Consider the following 18967-nt stretch of genomic DNA (forward strand, 5'->3'; position numbering starts at 1 on the left):
TTTAGGCATCCACATGCTTTTGGCTCAGTCAGTCTGTAAGTATAGTTTGGATTTAAATTGAACTATGTGCTCACTTACATTAGGTTTGACCAATAGTATTAAGTTTTGATTTAATTACAGTACAACAATAAAATTTCCAGAAAAGCCTAAGAAAGTCACATGAAAATGAGAAGTAAATTTATAATTAATATTTATATTTAAACCTCTTCAGAGCATATATTATTTCTCCTCTGCCTTGCTGATCACTTTTGTTTTTGCATGACCCCTTGACTATGCTGGAAGAACTCTGACAGAAAGAACACCAAACCATATAAAGGAATAGGTGTAATAAACCCAGAAAAAAAAAATGTTATTTTAATAACTCAATTAAAAAAAAGTTATTTTGAACCCAGTTCATTTCCTCAGTCTAGTTTATTTTATAGTTTGACAACAGCTGGAGGGACACAGCTGAAGAAACTGTCATAGGACAAGCTTGAGCAGTAAGAGAAGGAGGACGGAATAAGTTGCCTGTGCTACCAAAAGAAATGCTTGTCAATCAACAGCTTCAGCACTCTTGCAGCCAACTTTCCAACACGGTCCTTCTTGTCTGTCTCAACACTTTCAATAAACAGGGACCTAAGAGGAAGATTGTTTTGATTCTGTTGCATCCTTCCGTATCTGAGTACTAACACCTGCTGTAAATGTTTGAACTATGGCTTTCTACAAAATAGAATCTAAACAAAGACATCAAGTATATCACCACCACTACACAGAACTAGCCATTCAACCTGAGCTAACTTCAGTTCTCTTCTGATTTTCTTTATTTGACAAAAGTTTTCAATGTGCGCATCCCTTCAGACATTACCTTCATATCTATTTCTGTACCATGGATCTGTTGAGCTACTGTTTTGATGATGCCAATGACAATATCCTGGAGACCTTCTCTTTCCGAATAGTAATGCAGAATGAGCCCCTTCCCCTTCTCTGCATCAGTACATCTGAAGGAAGGGGCTCGCATGCCTGGGTAAATAGTAGCAAGGTGGTCATGCAAAGCATCCAGGTTCTGGAAGAAGAAATTAAAAACACGATTACGAGGCATTCACTTATTAGTTCCGAAGAAGGTATGTACATATTCTAATTTGAATATCTGCTTTCTCCTACTTTCTCACACTCCCTGTGCATTTGCCATGATTTGTAGAACTGCCATCATAGCAGGCTTTTCGGATAGCTTGTGATGTTCTTTCCATCTACTGTGGCAATCAAAATTAATACTATTAAAAATTACTCCAGTTAGTAAGAATTCATGCTTGACCATGCTGTATTTTGAAACACTCTGATGATTAAAGGCTCTGTGTGAGTTTCCCAAACCTGTACCTTACCCATTTTTACCCCTTCTGATTCTAGTCCCTATAATTTCCTCTTAAGATGTGAATTTAGGTGTCAAATACAAATAACCATGTCTGAATAAACATGAATCTTTTTCCTTATTTTCAGTGAAAAGGCCTAGTTCTGACATTTGTAACAGTCAACCCAAGTTTACAGGACCTAACAAAGTTTCAAATTTTAATGTAAAGATAAAAATGACTGAAAGACCAACCTCAAATACACATTTTCTTTGAGAATAATTGAAAAAAAACCCCACAGAATACATAGCACATATCACAGCTGCTGTAATCACGTTTCAGAAAAGATTATTCAGGCAAGGGAAGAAGTCTTCTATTTTTCTAGTTAATGTCCTGGACATCTTATGCACTGAACTTTAAATCTTGACCAGAAAAAGGAGAGCTAAATGATAAATTGATAGGCATATCTAATAAGGACATTAAAGAGAACAATGAGATCACAATCACACTTAGAACACAAGACTAGCTCCGACTTTGGTTGTGAAGCAATTTTCAAGGCTTCAGGTTGCTATTTACTGTATATTTAACACAGTAAGAGCAACCTAGTTTGGTGGATAGTGTTGCAACCCACACAATTATTTACCTATATTGTAAAATTCATACAACTCCTTTACATCTTAAGTCCAGAAGATTACTGCATATTTTAAATGTTGTTTTCTTGCCCTCTGAAGTAAGTGCTAGCACAAGGCTCTGCATGTTGTTTTCTGCCAGCACAAGAAGTGAGGTGAAAATATTTTCAATGTGCTGTCTGGGACATTCTCCACCTTTCATGAGCATCTGTTGATTATCAAATTTGTGGAAGCATACTGAACTTGATTTCATGTGAGCTGTGAAGTGCTTGGACAGCTGCCTCTTCTGGGAGGCTTTCAGAGGAAATGAGATGCTTAGAAATGAATTCCGTAGGATGTACTCAGCTTGGAACTTCCTCCTTCAGTTTTTGGTTTGTTTCAAATTTATGTTTTTGTTGCTATATCAACACCTCCAAATCAAAACTTGACAAGGCAACAATCTGGGAGTCAATTCATTCCAGCTGTTAGTGGGCATTCAATTGCAATTGCCTGAAGGCAAATTCTGCAAGATCTTTGCAGAGTTCAAGACAATGAAATGGGAAGAGACTGCTTTGGAAGTGTGGATGAGAAAAGACCAAGAGATCTGACTGGCTCTGAGGGAGTGCCCCACAATCTCCTTAATCGGGTACAGAAATGCTCTTTCAGTACATATGTCTCAGAAACAGCTGGGATATATTGACCTTTTGGAAAAAAACTGCTGAAGAGATACGTGGGAAAAGACGACAATCTTTCAGTTAGTCATCAACACCTGAAGAATTTAAAAAGGAGTTTGTTATGGCCAGTATCATGGCCAGAATTTTATTAAGATGGTTGTGTAATTATTAACATTTAAGTCTGGCACAAGTATTGCTAACATCTGGCACTAGCCCCATTCTGCAAGACCACTTTGCCAGCCTACTACCCCACTACTGCTGACTTTGTCCAAGAAGTGTCACAGGTGAACCCATATGATATGCCCTTTAGCCTTTACTTTCTAGTCATCCAGAGCACAGACTAGCTCTGGATGTATTGCAGCTGCTTTCTAGTCCCCCATGCGTCTTTTCTCCCTGTGCATACAGATTATGGGTCGAGCAAAGAGCTTACAATATTCAGAACCCTGCTCCAACTCAAGAAGCTGTAGAGATGTGCTTCAAGATCAAGGGGCTGAAGTCACTCCCAGACCCTGCCATTTAGACATTGTCATTGTGCCATTGTCACTTCCACTCTTTTTTTTTTTTTTTTTTTTTTTTTTTTTTTTTTTTTTGTGTTTGATCCATTCTAAATTGACGTTGCAGCTTCTGGAAGAACAAATGTGTGGGTTTTTCTAGTTTGTTTACCTGCTGTGGGCCAGAGGTGCGATCAGGTACAGATAATAGGTTAAGCTCTCTGCCTGAATTCGTGGCTCCTAAACTGCTTAGATATATGCCAGAGCTTGTGCTGGGACCGGAGACACTAATTCTAGTGCTCTGGAGAGCAGCGACCAGCTCCATGGCAAAACACAAAGGGATCTCCAAGCAAGAACAAGCAGTAACACTAACTCAGGCAGATCCTGGCCTGTCTAAAAGCAAAAGAGTTGTGACTGGCAACTGAAATACAAAGATAGGCTGTTCAGCTCTGTGCAGTACAAAGCATCTGGAAACTTTTCTAAAAGAGGAATTAGTCCCCTGAAATTTATTGCACTGCTATTATGAACAATTAAATAGTCATGTAAATGATTCCCTAAATGAGAGAACTAACCACTACTGCAGTGTCTGATTTTCATTCAGTAGAAAGGTACACACTGGGTTTCTTCGGAGATACCTCTTTTCACACTGCTTCTCTTGGGCACAGTGTCTTTCAATATGATTTGCAATTCTTCCAGGCCTGTGTTTTCCACAGAAAGTATAAATATCAGATTTAGCTGCATCTTTTTTTTTACCTCTTTCATGAAGTTTGAAGTACCTGTGTTTCATCTATGAATAAACTAAATTTTCTCTGAGATGTCAAGGGAAACAGAACGTATAGATGAGATTTATTTTCACATACTTTAAAAAGCTGCAGGCCTCAATTACTTCATGTACCCCGACTCAGTACAGACTTTAAGCAGCACCTTTTGGAACTCTGTTTTAAGAATCTGACACAAGTTCAGCACATTGAACCCAATCTGCACTTATTTTTTTAACAGGTATATCAATTAGTTTCCTGACCTAATCTGACTGCTGGAAGATGCACAAATAATAAATCACAGATAACGCTGATTTTTCATCATAACAAAAAGCTAAAAAGTACACTTCTGGCACAGTTACTAGTACATTAGTCCTCTAAAAATTTACAGAGGTATATAATAGCCAATGTCATCTGTTAACACTGGAATTCAAACACAGCAGCTTAAAATACTGTCATTAGAAGAAAATAAATGTAAGCTGTTCACACTTTTATAAATGTTTGGTGCGCACTACAAATGTGCAGTCTTTTCATCATCACACATAATTAAGGAATGGAAGGAAGTACACTGTATGGAAAAGGGCATGAAGGAAAGGAACAGAGAAGGACTGGCCCATCCTTGTATACCCACAGTGATGAAGCAATGGGCCAGCTACACCCTTTTTTTCTTCCTCCCCTATTCTTGGTCAACCCTAACTGCAACTTCAGTACATGAGTCATCTTTAGAAATCCCATTTATCTGAAAGCTTGCTTTGAGGGTGGCCTGTGAATGAAGCCATGAAATATAAAGGACATCACATCCCACAGACAGACAATAGTACACAGATCAATGCGTTTCAATGCAGCAAAGATCATCTTCCATGAGGCTGCTGCAGTACACAGATCACACATGGTATGCGCATGTTGGAGAGTACACATGCACTGTCTGCCCAGCAATTACAATTCATGGGATCTGTACAAGAAGTCTGGGTTGACTACATCTAGGATGTAGATACATCTATTACTCTGTAATAATCCAAATTATGGGGTAAGTAGTGAGACACACAAGTAAATATTCTAGCAAGCCAGCAACCTGTGCACTCTGCTCTTTTCACTTATTATTGCTGGAGACCTTTTAAGGGAACAGATTACAAGAGGCTGCTAAATTTCCAGTGAAAATCAACAGAGATTTGACACTCGGCTTTTGTGCAATGTCCTGTGAAATCTTAATGAGTACTTTTATACTCATTATAGCACACAGTTCTCTCCAAAAGTGAAATATATGACAAATCTTAAATCCAAAGTGTTTTTCTGAAGTTAGCAATTTCCAAGTGACAAAAAAGGGAAGCCCATTTTTTCTACACTTAGAAATCACACTTCAGAGAAGCAACTGCATTTCTTTCACGCTACTGAGAAACTGTTTTCATTTTGTTTTGGTTTACAGTGCCACACCACGCTGTTCTGCAGTCAGGAAAGCATAAAAATTTACTTTAACACTGCTACTCTATCCCACCCATACTTCAGGGATGAAGGATAATGTCTTTGAGACAAGCTGTGTACGAGCTCTAGCTCTGTACATAATGTACAATTAGAAATAACCAGTAGCTATAGTTAGTCCAAGAGAACTTAGAAGAAGATATACCCTACAAACCTGAAGATCGCATTTTCTGTTAGAATAAGCAAGGTAAGTCTTTTTACTTAACACACACAGACAATGTGGACTGGTGGGTTTTTCCAGGTTTCTTCTACCCCATACTTCTGTTACATATAAGAACTGTTCAAAACTTTTTTTGGAATTTCAAATGAAATTTCAGATTTAGGAATGCCTCTGCAACCCCAGGTTACATGCCTTCTCACTCATTTATAAAATTGAACAGTTAAAGATGCTATGGAAAATTATGACTCTATCAGGTACCTGAATACTGTATTAACTGAGAGGGAAAGACACCACCACCACTAAAACTGCTGAGCAGTGGAAAGCCCTGTAAAGTACAAATACCAAGGAAGAAGGTTTTCAGACACCTCTCCACAAATAACTGGGAGATTACAGAGTGCAGCTTGTATTTCCAAATCTCTATCTAATCTGCTGACTAGACCATAATTCCATCTGGTATCTGAAAAAATTTGTCACAAAATTCTTACCTGCAAAAACTCTCTGACATTCGAGCCCAAAACACGTAGAATTGTATCATAACCAGATTCTTGACAAAACACAAAAAACATCTTCCCAAACATTTGAAGAATTTCCCCGGCATTTAGATCTAGTTAAAAAAGGAAAATACAATTAAGTGCAAACACTGTATTTCATGCACTTTGCTTACCCCTTCAGTTTCATATTCATAAACAAGAAAGACAGTACCTAAACTCTACCCAGATCCCAGATCAAGAATATGAGAAAAACAAGATTCAGGGTCCACATGGCACATAATTAGTATTAAATACAGGAATTTCATTAGAATTGATCAATTACCATTATGAATTTGCTGCATTGTGCATTTTGATTTTGATTTTCATTTTAGATTTTGATTCAGGTAAGAAATCGAACTCAGTTGTTAGTAGTGCTCACTACTACTAACTGCTTGTAACACTGACCATGCTCTGTGGATGAGGTATATTACTACCATTTAAGGTGTTCCTATGACTTGGAATACTTTGGAAGTAATAAAAATTGATTTAAGGAATAAAAGGAATAAAAATATCTTAAATAGAATAAATAAACTCCTTTCTTCTGAGATTTAAAAAAAAAAACCTCTTTGACCACTATCCTGTTTTCATTTCCTCTGTGCTAAATCTTGTTTCTCTCTGTTACATTGATTTTTCTTGGGGGGGGGAGGGAGGAGGGTTTATCTTTTTTCTTTGGTGATAAACGGGCAAAGAAGATATCCTTATTACTTACTAAGGACCTTGCTTGCAGCTGCAACCAGATCATAGGTTTTGGAATCATCATAAATGATTCTGACCAGAAACTGTCCTTCTTCATCCAGCTGTGCCTCCTTCCTAAAAAGAAAATAGCATAAAATCTTTTTGGCTGAGGCAGAAGCACCATATTGATAAATCAATTATATATTGTTTGGTACTAACTAGCCTTTTAAAGAAGTAAGTTTGTAGGTTCTACCTTTAAGAAGTTACTTAAGATCGAAAATGAGAAAGAAATCTGTTCCATATCTCAGAGTCATTAAGGTACACTTTATTTACAAAAGACATGGAATGTTTTTAATGATTTGCACGTATCTTCAAAGAAGAATCTAAAACTAAGATGGAAGTACCTAATCAAATACCTTTTTTCTTTTTTTTCCAGAATTTTGCACACGCTCGATAGGAAAAAAAAAAAAACATGCTAGGATTTTGTAAGGGCTTGTTCTTGCATTGCACGCTACTTTCATAACTAAAAGTATAATAAAAATATACATTTCTTCAATAAAGGAAACAACTCTCAACCCCAGGTTTAAGACAAGACTCATGCATATATCACATGCACACTTACTACTGCTGCTAAGTAAAAAACTGAAATGACACCTTCATTTTTCAGGATCATTTCTTATTCCTTTCAGCTTGAACACTAAGTCAGCAGCTTGCCCAAGAGGCAACTTTGTAAGCTTTTTTTTTCCTTTTTCTTTTGCCTGAGGTAAACAAGTTGCTATCCCTAGGAAATTAACTGTTGTGCCTTCCATGCCTTGCATTTGAAAAAAGTGACTTACTAGGGAGAGTCCACAAGTGCCTTCCTCCCTGTTTTACCCCATGGGATTAACAGAGGAACCAGGCCTCTGGTGCTGCAGTGATGGCTGAGTCCCAGCTCTCAGGAGGCGGACAAAGACACTTTCATGCACAGGCAAGACGCCAGGACGCGGCTGTCCTATGCCCATGCACAGAACATGCCAATGGACATTGGCCCCAACTCTGCCCTGTTGCAAGTGCAAGCCATATTCTGTATTTGCTCCTCATCCCGTTGCATTCTCCTTCAGCAGCGAAATGTGACATGCAGGTGGGCACACTGTGGTCTGCGATGAAGCCATGCTCTGTTTGTTGAAGCCCTCATCTGACAAAGGAGCACAGCCTCCTTTCTCAGTATATTTTTTATAATAGTTCTTCACCTTCTGTGGTCTCACCTACAATGATTCTCTATAGAGACAATGTTCTTTGCAGAATAGTGACAAAACAGGAGACATTTGTAGGTACTCATGCTCTTATTTATGCACTTAGCATGTATTTTGGCTGAGTAAAACTAATATGATCATTGCACCAATAGTGGCTTTTCAGGTGGAAGGTAAGAGCAACCTCATCAAAAAGAAAAGATACCCTTTCATCTAAAGCAGCTTTATGCTGCAGAACACTTCAGAAAGACAAAAGAAAGGCAAAGAGGTAAGAAAGCCTAGAAGAGAATGACTGAATCATACGTCCTTATGTCACACCAAAACAACGAACAGTAAAGGGAGCTATTCTTCAGAAAAAACCTTAGAATAAGAAAAATTATCAAAAGGCAGACAATGAGGTAGTTTTTATAAAAAAACTAAGCACATGTCATGCAAATCAAGACATTCATCAACTCAGAACTGGAATAATTATTTTTCTAAAGTACAAATGAAAGAGATCCATGAGTAAAACCAATATTTACTAGTACCAGAAATGCTCCTTGATATAATGCTCAAACATACAGTTTAAGAGCCAACATTTCTAACTGCTCTAAATTTCTAACCGTCATCAGAGGAATTACAAACCTATAAAAAAGTACATTCTAAATCTACTATGTAAAATCCTACATCTCCTTTTACATTAAAATCTTTGTAGTCATAACATGGGCAACCATCAAACAAAACAAAAGTCTCTGACTGAAACTCAGATTCTAATTTTCTAGAGCAGGCATAACTTATTTTTAAAATAAAATACAAAATAATAATGCCTGCACACCATTCAAGCATTTACAGCTGTAGTAGAGTTATCCAGCAATACACACAAAAACATCTTCTGTGTTACTCAAAGGGGAGAGGGGTCTGAGAATTAAGTACTCTTGTTCATCTTTAAACTGCTAGACAGCAAATGATACTGCTGATAAGGCCTGAATCCAATCCCATATAGTAGTATTCTATTGACCTAAATGAAATTCCTTGTCATTTAACTCTCTAGTTAGTAATCATCAGTCTTTAATATCTGTTCACTTGTCAATGGAAGTCTGGAACTCACTATTTTCCTTTTCCTCTTCATTTTCCTTTAATCTTGCTCATCATATTCTTACTGCTGACCAAAAATTATACTACATTGTTTTTACATTTAAAATACATATCTACTTTTTTTTAACAAATTAATGAAGTCTTGTAACTGCTACTTGAAATACATTCTTATACTCACTCTATGAATGGGCATGAACTAAAAACAAGCTAAACAATTTTCCTAAAGTAATAGAGCAAGGTGAGACTACATAGTTCTACATAAACGGAACATCATTCTCTAGTCAATGGCATGAAAAACATTAATAAACTTAATGGGGGTGTTTATTTTCATACTCCAAAGTATTTTCACACTCCACAATAGTACTGCCGGTCCTCTTCCCAAGCCATTCTCTGAAAACTTTAGATCACCCTGCAGGATACCAAGTCTCACTGATTCTTGAAAACAGCTCCCATGCCACATATTCCTTCTTCCTAAGTAAGAGGAGAGCTGGAGTTATTAGTGGGAAACACTGTCTTGAAGTATACGAGATCAGTGAGGGACAAGAAGGTAGAGTTTACATTTCCTTAGAACTGAATTGAAATTAATATGAGAAGAAAACCATCTCAATTCTTTGATTCTCATAATATGCTATGTAACTAGAAGTCAGATACAGTTTGGAGGGAAGTTTGCAAGAGCGAACAAACTTTCCCACATCTCTGATACATACTGTGCTTTCTTTCAGTCTCTCTGATCTCAGCCAAACCACAAAGGATAACACACACATCTGGAAAAGCAATGAACATCCTCGAAAATAATGCATACTTGACCAATCCAGTAGACATAGTTTTTGTGTGTGAGAATTTTCTCTCTTAAAAACTGACCCGGTTTTATGACACTGGTATCTCCTTCAAAACTTCTTACATTTCTTTCCAATTACATTGAGTGGAATTTTTCCTGTTTCCTTCTCTGTGCCAAGCCATGCTTCCTTTTTCTTGTCTTGATTTTAGTTTATTTTCTCAAAGCTTTTCTTCAATGCCTGCAGTTTTTCAGATACACCACTTTTTAAAACAATCAGTGGTTATTTCAAGCCTATTCCACTTAGATTATTTTAGCTATTTTGGTTTTCTTCAGTTTTCTCTAGATCCTTTCGATCACACAGCAGACATCTTCTCTGCAGCCTTAATGCTGTATTTCCCAGTAAAACAACTTTACTGATAAAGTTAAACAAAAAATAGTTCAATCAGCAATCACATCTGCATTCCTTGGATATAATCTTCTGGAGTGAAACTCACTGCTCTAAGGCTTTGCTATCCCCCAGTATCAGGAGCCTTGCTAGGCATTCCTGCAGTACAGGAAAAGGACCCGGTGCTTGTACTGCAGGCTAATACTTCAAAACAACAACAAAAATATCCCGCTTTCTAGTTATTTTTATTTTAAAAAGACAGAGAAAAATATATTAAAAAAAAAAATGTAATCCAACAAAAGCTAATTCGTTTTGTGATTTTTTTTCTAGAAAATTTGTCAGATTAAATATTTACTCCTGCAGGGGATTATGCTCCTCACTCACAACCATGTGGGCAAAAATCTCTTTTTGTCCTACAAAGATGGTAAATCCCATGACAATGTCTGATCTAAATCCGTGCCAAAAGATAAACTGCCTTTTTAAAGCCTGTGCTTGAAAATTATTACATTTTTTCTTCCTTTCCAGGACAATTCCTTCTCCATACCTCTAAACCCTCCTGTGCTGCTACATCCCAATCACTTAGCTAGATGTTGAGCTGAAATGTAATTCAGTTAGATATTTATTTTCCTGGGTTATTTTTCTGTTGGATGGATTCCCCTGTCTGCTTCATCGCCTTGTCACAGAAGTTGCTGTGCGTACAGAACAACGTGTAGCCAGATGGAGTGGCTCAGGACAGAATCAGAGGTTCACTGAAGTCAACTGACTTGCCCTGTCTCCAGTGAGCTGGGTCTGAGGTTTCTGAGGCCTTTCTGCCTCTCTCTGTAATCTGACAGCAGTGAGAACTTCTGAAAGTTTTCCTCTCTGAAGTATTTTATTAGCTTTAAGACTGCATGTGATGGGGAAATGCTGCTGTAAGCTCATTCAAAATGGTCAATGCAATGTGAAAACTCCTATTTTTAGAGGCCCATGTCCTTCAGCAAGTCTACAAAACTGACACCTGATGTATCAAAGCTTCCTGCATTTACACTAAGGAACTAGTTCTACAACAAGGGTAATATGAAGAAATGTATGTGTTGTGGAAACTGTTATAACTAATACTAAAAGTGAGCATGCATTGTCACATTTGCAGAGCTGCTGTGGTTGGCTGTCCATCAACATCAATTCCTCCAGTGGAACATAGGTGTTTTTACCTCCGTAATCCATGAGTACCACGTATGAAAACAAACCTGCCTTTGTGGAACAAGGTACGGCTACAGACCTGAGAATGTGAGCTTTAAAAGACCAGAAAACTACAACTGTTCTCACCCAAATTGCTTCCCTCTCCTGGCTGACAGATGGTTCATGAGCTGGGATTAGAACTGCAATATTACACAGCACCCTTAGATGCAGAGAATTTACATTTGGCTGACCATATTTCACAGAAAACTTCATAATCCTTAGTTTTATGAAAAACTGTGGCATTTTGCCTGAAATGTTTTGCTGCAATTCCAGTTTTTGACCAGATAAAATTATGGGAATACATTAGCATTGCTCTAATGTTTTCTGCAGACCGCAGTGTTTGATCATAAAGGCATTAACAGCAATAACATGTTGGTGGCTTTCTTAAAGGCTTGACTGGAAATGAGCCAAAAGCAACAAGCTCTGGCAAATTCCCAAGCCCTGGTTAATTCTTTAGTGAAGTAGCAGCACTACAGTAGCAAACTTTTAACTTCTATATGGCCTTTCTTTCAAAGTAACTCCTAAGTCAAATTGAACAGAATTTACAATTAATGTCTCATTTACATTTCTAGAGACAAAAGAAGGATGCGCTTTTCTTCTAAAAAATCGATGAACTTAACACTCTTGCCCAAACTGACTCCTGTTATCAACACATGGATGTGATATTTCATGGTTCAAAACTTACATCCTATGTTAGTCCTGTCCTAACTGCTATGGTCTGGCAGCCCTTTTTATTTACTCTAGACTAATTCTGAATGATTACACAGAGCTATTTGAATTGTGGGAAACAAATATTCCAGCCCAGACTTTCCTAAAATGCCCTTTGTCTTCCTCCAGAATGTTTATATTATCCAGGTTAACGTGAGGAAGTTTACTTGGGGAAAAAAGAACCTTAACCATTGCACCATGGAAAATAACACAGCTATATAGAGGCCATTTTTCATGTACAAGTTTGACCTTGAAATCAATGGAAAAATTCCTACTCAGTAGGTCAAAGCAGGATCAAGTCTTAAAGCAGCCTTTCCTTCATCAGTCATGCTAACACCTCCCAAACTGCGTTGGTCTAACAGCACAGAATAGTATAAAAGGCGATACTACACATGTACAATGGGCCCTTTGAAAAACTTTCAAAAATCGTGAAACTAGTTTACTATTTGAAAACACACTACTAATGTTTAAAGGTAATGTTAATAGTGCAGATTTTTAAACCACAGATTGCACATATTTTTATTTTACATAAAGTATTTTCTCTATTTTGATGCAGTAAGGATTCTTTTTTTTCATCTTTAGAGATTTTACAGACAACACGGTTGGACAAGATGCCACATCAGGTTGGTCTTAGTTATGCAGCCCATTGTGTACAACGTGGTTTTTAATGTAGTTTTGCAGTTGGATTGTAGCATTCAAAGCAAATTTGAATAAATCATAGTCAAGATGAAGGTTGCTGCTGTCAGAACTTTTTTATTCCTGTGAAGTAGCACTTGCTATCCTGTCTCTGTAGTCAGTCATAAAGCTGGAATTAAAACAAACAATCTTACAGAAAAAGAAATCTTCCCATTACAGAGCTTTGCATTCAGTAAATATTGAGAAAATGTAAAGGATACAAACAGGCAGAAAAAAATAAAAAAGATTTTACAAGACTGCACGGAACAGTTACTTTATCCTGAAGATGCGCAGGCTTCTCTGTGATGTAACAACATTATTATTTAGAAGCTGTTGGTGTCACTTTAAAAGATCATCTCTGCCCCAAAAGCACAACTGGATCTGCTCCTATGAAAACTCCAGTCTGAAGCGCATGCCCTGGGTGTGTCACCCTGAACACACCGCACCACCAGCTAGTTCCAAGACCACCTCTAGGACTTCTTCCCTGATAGGTATTGTTTCTGTTGGGACTTCTGCCACCATTGTGCTTAACTATTTTTAACTATTCTTGGTGTACCAAGGATGGAAAAAGTGGTCATTAAATTGAAGAGACCAGTCAAAACAATCTTAATGACAAAATAACACTACTGCACTTAGAAACCCAGCATGGTTCTGATCTCACTGATAGGAGCACGTCAAGTTTAATTCCGTTCCAAGAGTAACACTATTAAACAGAATTACGTGGTTCAGAACTGAAGATGGTATCAGTGAAATCAGAATCATCATCTTTGCATCTCTTTTATACTAAAATAGCAAACTCACTGCTCATTCTATTATTTCACAGATGGTTTGTGTTTTCAAAATGATTCTCATCTTTTTTTCATGTATTTCATAAAGATGCTTTGTTAAAAATTATTAAAAATATTGAACTATTCTTCTCACTCCTCCCAAAAGTAAAAAAAGAAAATAGACGTGTACATGTTGTAGATGGTCCAGAGATATTTTAAAACACCCAGCTGGGAAAAACATAAATTATATTAAGTTACAAGATTAAATAAAAATGGGAATCTGTCCAGGAAAATTATGTTCTGGGTAAAGTAAATAGGTGTATTTATAGACTTCAGAGTTCTGAGCTATTTCCCAGTTTTACAGGCTGGATATGAAAGTGTTTAATGTAGGTTTTCAAAACAAGATAATCCTAAAAGATACAGTCAACAAATGTAGAAGCTTCTTGCTACTATTCCAAATACCGAAAATATAAAGCTAGTATTATTTTGCTTCCTTTTCAAAGGAATGATATTTACAAAATACTCTTTTAAGCATTTCATTTATATGAGTGATATGTTTATAACACCTACTATCCTGACAGGTCTAAAAGCACGTCCCAATTCTGGGAAAACTGCAGAGTACCTGAGAGATGCTACAAGAACATTCACACCATGCTCCACAACATGCCACTATTTCCTTTTAGACAAGTCTTTCCCAGATGAATTAAAGAATTTGGCATCCACACTAAACTCCTGACCTCCAAGCAGGTCCTTCCACTGAGAGGAACTGAAGGGGCAGGAAGTGTAGTGTCCTGACCCTATGAATCTTGTGAATATTAATCTCCAGACCCATGAAGAATCATCTATTCAGCATCAGTTTTAAGAAAACTTAAAATATACTGCTTAGAACTTTGGAACAGTATGAAATAAGGACCTAGAAACATAAACAACAGTAAATGTTCCTACTTACCACCACTTTCTTGATAAACACTCATTAATGTTAAGAGGTATATGGATTAAAAAAATTAATCTTGAATTGTCCTTTCACTACTGTTTGTTTTCCAAAGTCCCTTTTTGGCATCTGTTTATAAGCAATCTTTATTGTTATGAGATTGATTGAACATATTACTCCATCTTCAGCAATGGGTAAACCCACATGCTACTAAGGAGGCAGTGAAAAATTAATTTCCATGTTTTTTCACACACCACTGCAATTCATTATAACTGAGTCCTAGATGAGCTAAAATAAGAATGGGCTTCCAGTCTAAAGCTCTAGTGAATAGTCTATTTTTTCATCAGTGTTCATGGTGAGAAGACAATCAAGATAATTAACACAGTATGTTTGCAGTGTTTTTGAGCATAAAAGAATCAGTAACTTTAGGCAACTGTAAAGCAAGCATTCTTTACAATAAATTAATTGTGGGCTAGGAAAGGGAAATACTGAGCAAGTTCAACAGCAGTTCAACAATGCAGGAGAGATGATGCACATGGGACTTATTACCACCACTGCAATATACAGCTACACATGTCTATCTGGTAAAATCCGTAACTCACTTGTTACCCATCTGGACTTCTTCTACAGTTCCTAGGAAGAGAAGTACATAAAAAAAGGAATAGGAAAGACAGCAATTTAACGGGAGAAATCCCAAAGGCATTAATAGGATCAAAAACAATTGGAAGTCCTAGGCACACCCAAACCTATGTTTTGATGTTTAAAAGGAGTTTGACACCAAGGTTCTCTTGCAAATCAGCCCTTGTTGAGAAATATCACAAGTAACTGGAAGGCTTTTCACTCACTTCAAGTACCCACAATAACTAACTGAAATGCCATACCTCCTATTTTGCACAGATTTTTGATTCTTTTCTCCTGCTTAGTTTGCATTTTTATTGCCCAGGTCACACTGTGGTTATGTAGACATAATATGCACACACACATATATACATACACATATATATTTATATACATATGTATCTACATATACATATACAGTTTCTCAAAAAAATGTACATTCTCAGCTGATATTCTCTCCTAGCAGAAATGATGCTGTTAACACTGTAGACAGATTGGTATAGGCTATGGTACTGTTTTACATGCTTTTTAAAGGGTTGCCCTATATATAAAAACTACGGTCAGCTGGAAACTTAAAGAACATGGCGTTTTCCAGAATGATTGTGAAGAAATAAAACAAGTGTCTTATAAGGAGCCATAAGCATTTGATGATGAACTTTTTTTGTTGTTGTTTCATGAAACCAGGAGAGATGCACTGAGGTACCAGTTGCAGCAACATTAGTAAAGTTTGATCCAAGCCACATTTCCCTGCCTTTCCCTAAGCCTGCATGACACAACCTATCAATCACACCCAGGTGTCCACCAAACCTGTCCCTTTTCCTCCAGGCTATTGGCTGTTTCAGTACTGAGACAGATCCTAATCAGTTGGTGCACAACTCTTCCGTATTTTGTGTTATCCCATTCATTGATATGTAACATCAGGCTTGATTTACAGCATAGCTCTGAAGAGAGAATTATTCCTAGCAAGCCTGCCTGTGGAATTGATCCCTATACTATTTGCACACACAAGTGTTAACTAGCTCTCCAACAAGTTCGTGAGGCCAATTATACCATTTTCATTTTAAATGTACAAGACTACTACAGACAGAAAGTTTTATTAATGTTGGGTGCCCAGTTTGAGATAGGAGGACCTGTTTTTTCAAGGTACTTCACACTTTTTATGCTCAAAACACCATTTACATGGACTTTACAAGCCACCAACATCAGACCAACAAGCTATCTGAATTCCAACACCTCTTAAGAGCTTACCGATGCAACTTGTAACAAGAGCCTTTCATTACAGCTTCTGTGCACATTTTTCTAGGTTTCTGAAAAGTTCAACTATCCTATAATATGAATAGTCATTACATCTAAACATTGTGCTAAGCAACAGTAACAGGCCAAGACCTTGATTTTTACAGGATCTGTCAACAAATGTAAATTGTGTTTTGCATATTAGTAAGCAGGAAAAAAACATCTTTGACAAGGTGACATTCTGAACTCTGTATACGGACACAGTAAGTCAAGCTAGTGCCATTATTCTGCAGCTACAAAAGGTTTTTTATTATTTACTTTGTTTAATATGCATAAAAATGGCAGGTTTTGCTCTGCGAAAAATTCCAAGAAAACAATGAGAGTTTAAAAAAAGATCCAATTCTGTCCCCTGCAAAAAACACCTGTAATATATACGCTTAAAGACAGAGTTTAGTAGATGTTCTATTATAATCTTTTATATTATTTACTATTTTGGAATATAACTGCAAATAAAATTTACGAGGATATCACAATCGGTCAATGAGCTTATAAATATCTAAATTCTAGTGAAAGTCAGTGGAGGACATTTTTAGATGCATAAATGAATAAAAGCATCTACCTCTCCTAACTTAACTAGCCAACCTGCAACAACACTAATGCACCTAACTGCTAATGTACCTAAATGCCTTTTAAAATTTACCCAATAAATATGTATTCTTAAATCACTTACATTTTACTGCAAAAGCCACAGTGGGTACCTAAGTCTGACCTTGTTAACTTTTACCTATATGATGCGTAAGTTTCTGTGCCTGTTCAGTTTTCTACAGGCAATTGGTAGCTCTGCAGTTTATCTCACTCCCTCTAATTCTACAGTTTTCTACCACTTCAGTTGAACCCAATTTGGAACTGAGAAGAGACACATTCCACTTATATTGCACAAGGATAATTTCTCAACCCTCAGACTTCCACTGTTTTAACCATAACAGGACAGTTACAGAAAACAAATTCTGTAAAGTAAACTAGCCTGGAGCCTTGGTAGGTGATAAGGTGTGAAGTCTGGGGGAGAATAACAAAAATTTCCTTTCTCACAGGACAAGTGATTAACTTTTGCTCTTTCTTTGTGCGCACTTCCAGACCACCAGGTCCGTGTAAAGTTTGTGCTACACAGGCAGGCTACCCAGACCTGGAGTCTTGGCATTTACGAGCATGTGTAGACAGCACACACCAGCCTAACCCACAAAAGGAGGACAAAAAAGGGCAAAGGCAGGATGATGCCTTAATTCTACATTAAGCATTGAGCACCAAGAAAATAAGACCATTACTTGCTTTTTGCATCCCACACTAAGGTACAGCCAGCAAAGGACTCATAGCTCTTGGGGCAGAAAATGCTTGTTTTGCTACTGTGCAAATTTCAACACAGAGATTATTTTCTAGAATAAATTAGAAAGTGGTTTGACCTTTAGGTAGTTACTTTTTGCAAACACTGAGTTGTCAACTTCAGTTCTAGTTTTTCCATGCTCATCAGGCTACGTGTGCATTTGTGGAGACAGCAGCTGACTGGTTGTGCCGTTTGATTTCTCAAAACCAGATCTTTCATGTACCTTTGTGGAAAAAATACTAATTTATTCTACAGCCTTGAACCACGTGGTTTAGGGCAAGGTGTCCCTGCCCATGGCAGGGGGGTTGGAACTAGATGATCTTAAGGTCCTTTCCAACCCTTACGATTCTATGATTCTATGATTCTATGATTTCTTAAGAAGATATTTGAGTTCTTATTCCTTTTCTTGGCAATATATTTGAAAGTGTCACAGTTGAGCATCTAATCTGGCCTAAATTCAGATTTAGGAGCCTGTAAGCAAACCCTATACTCATTTAATCAAATACAGAGGGATACTGTTGGGAAACACAAGATAAATGACTATGTACATATTCCCTGCTGACAGCACTGCTCTAGTTCCCACATACTGTCCTGGAGCTGTTTCAGGAAGACATCCCTGTTAATTCTTATTAAACAACTAAAACTTTATAGATGCTGAATGGAGTGCTCAGAATTTCATATGTATTGGCTGTTCAGCTCAGCCAGATGTGACACCTGTTGCAGAAGAACTCAGATTTTATCATAATAGAAGCCCCTTTTAAAAATACATAACCGCACGTGTTTAAATATCAGAGAAGACAGAACTTCATAAGCCTTGGATTTTTATTTTTTTTTTGGTTGGTTGGTTGGTTGCTTTTTTTAATGTCAGTAATCTCTGTTTTGTTTTGGGCAGGCACATAGACAGTAATTCCATGCATACTACTTACTGTCACGTTCACACACTACCATATCACCCAGCAGTACAAACCTGGCTTCGATCAGACATGAGCACACAACTGCATGTATGTGAGAATGGTTAGGCCTGACAATTTTTAGTTTATGCTAGTGTCGTGATTCAAGCCCAGCCAGTAACTCAGAAGCACACAGCCGCTCACTCGTGTCCCCCTTTTATCTCCCCCTCTAGCTGTGGGCGGGATGGGGAAGAGCATCGAAAGAATGTAAACCCCACAAGTTTTATATTATACTTTAGTAATTAAACTGTTCTTATCTCTATAAGAACAGTTTAATTACTAAAGTATAATATAAAACTACTACTAATACTAATAATGATAAGGGAAAT

At 37.2% G+C, this 18967-nt stretch overlaps 1 protein-coding gene across 1 annotated transcript in view; it reads right to left on the reverse strand.

The window, feature by feature from the left end:
- GUCY1B1 (guanylate cyclase 1 soluble subunit beta 1) overlaps nt 1-18967 on the reverse strand; it is a 43163-nt gene that overhangs the window by 18914 nt on the left and 5282 nt on the right. The window contains exons 3-5 of the mRNA XM_030491935.2: nt 6729-6829; nt 5975-6093; nt 845-1042 (exon numbers count right to left, since the gene is read on the reverse strand). Of these exons, the coding sequence (XP_030347795.1) occupies nt 845-1042; nt 5975-6093; nt 6729-6829 (418 nt within the window). The remainder of the gene's footprint in view (nt 1-844; nt 1043-5974; nt 6094-6728; nt 6830-18967) is intronic.

This window comes from Strigops habroptila, chromosome 7, assembly GCF_004027225.2.
Source record: "Strigops habroptila isolate Jane chromosome 7, bStrHab1.2.pri, whole genome shotgun sequence".
Classification (NCBI taxonomy): Eukaryota; Metazoa; Chordata; class Aves; order Psittaciformes; family Psittacidae; genus Strigops; species Strigops habroptila.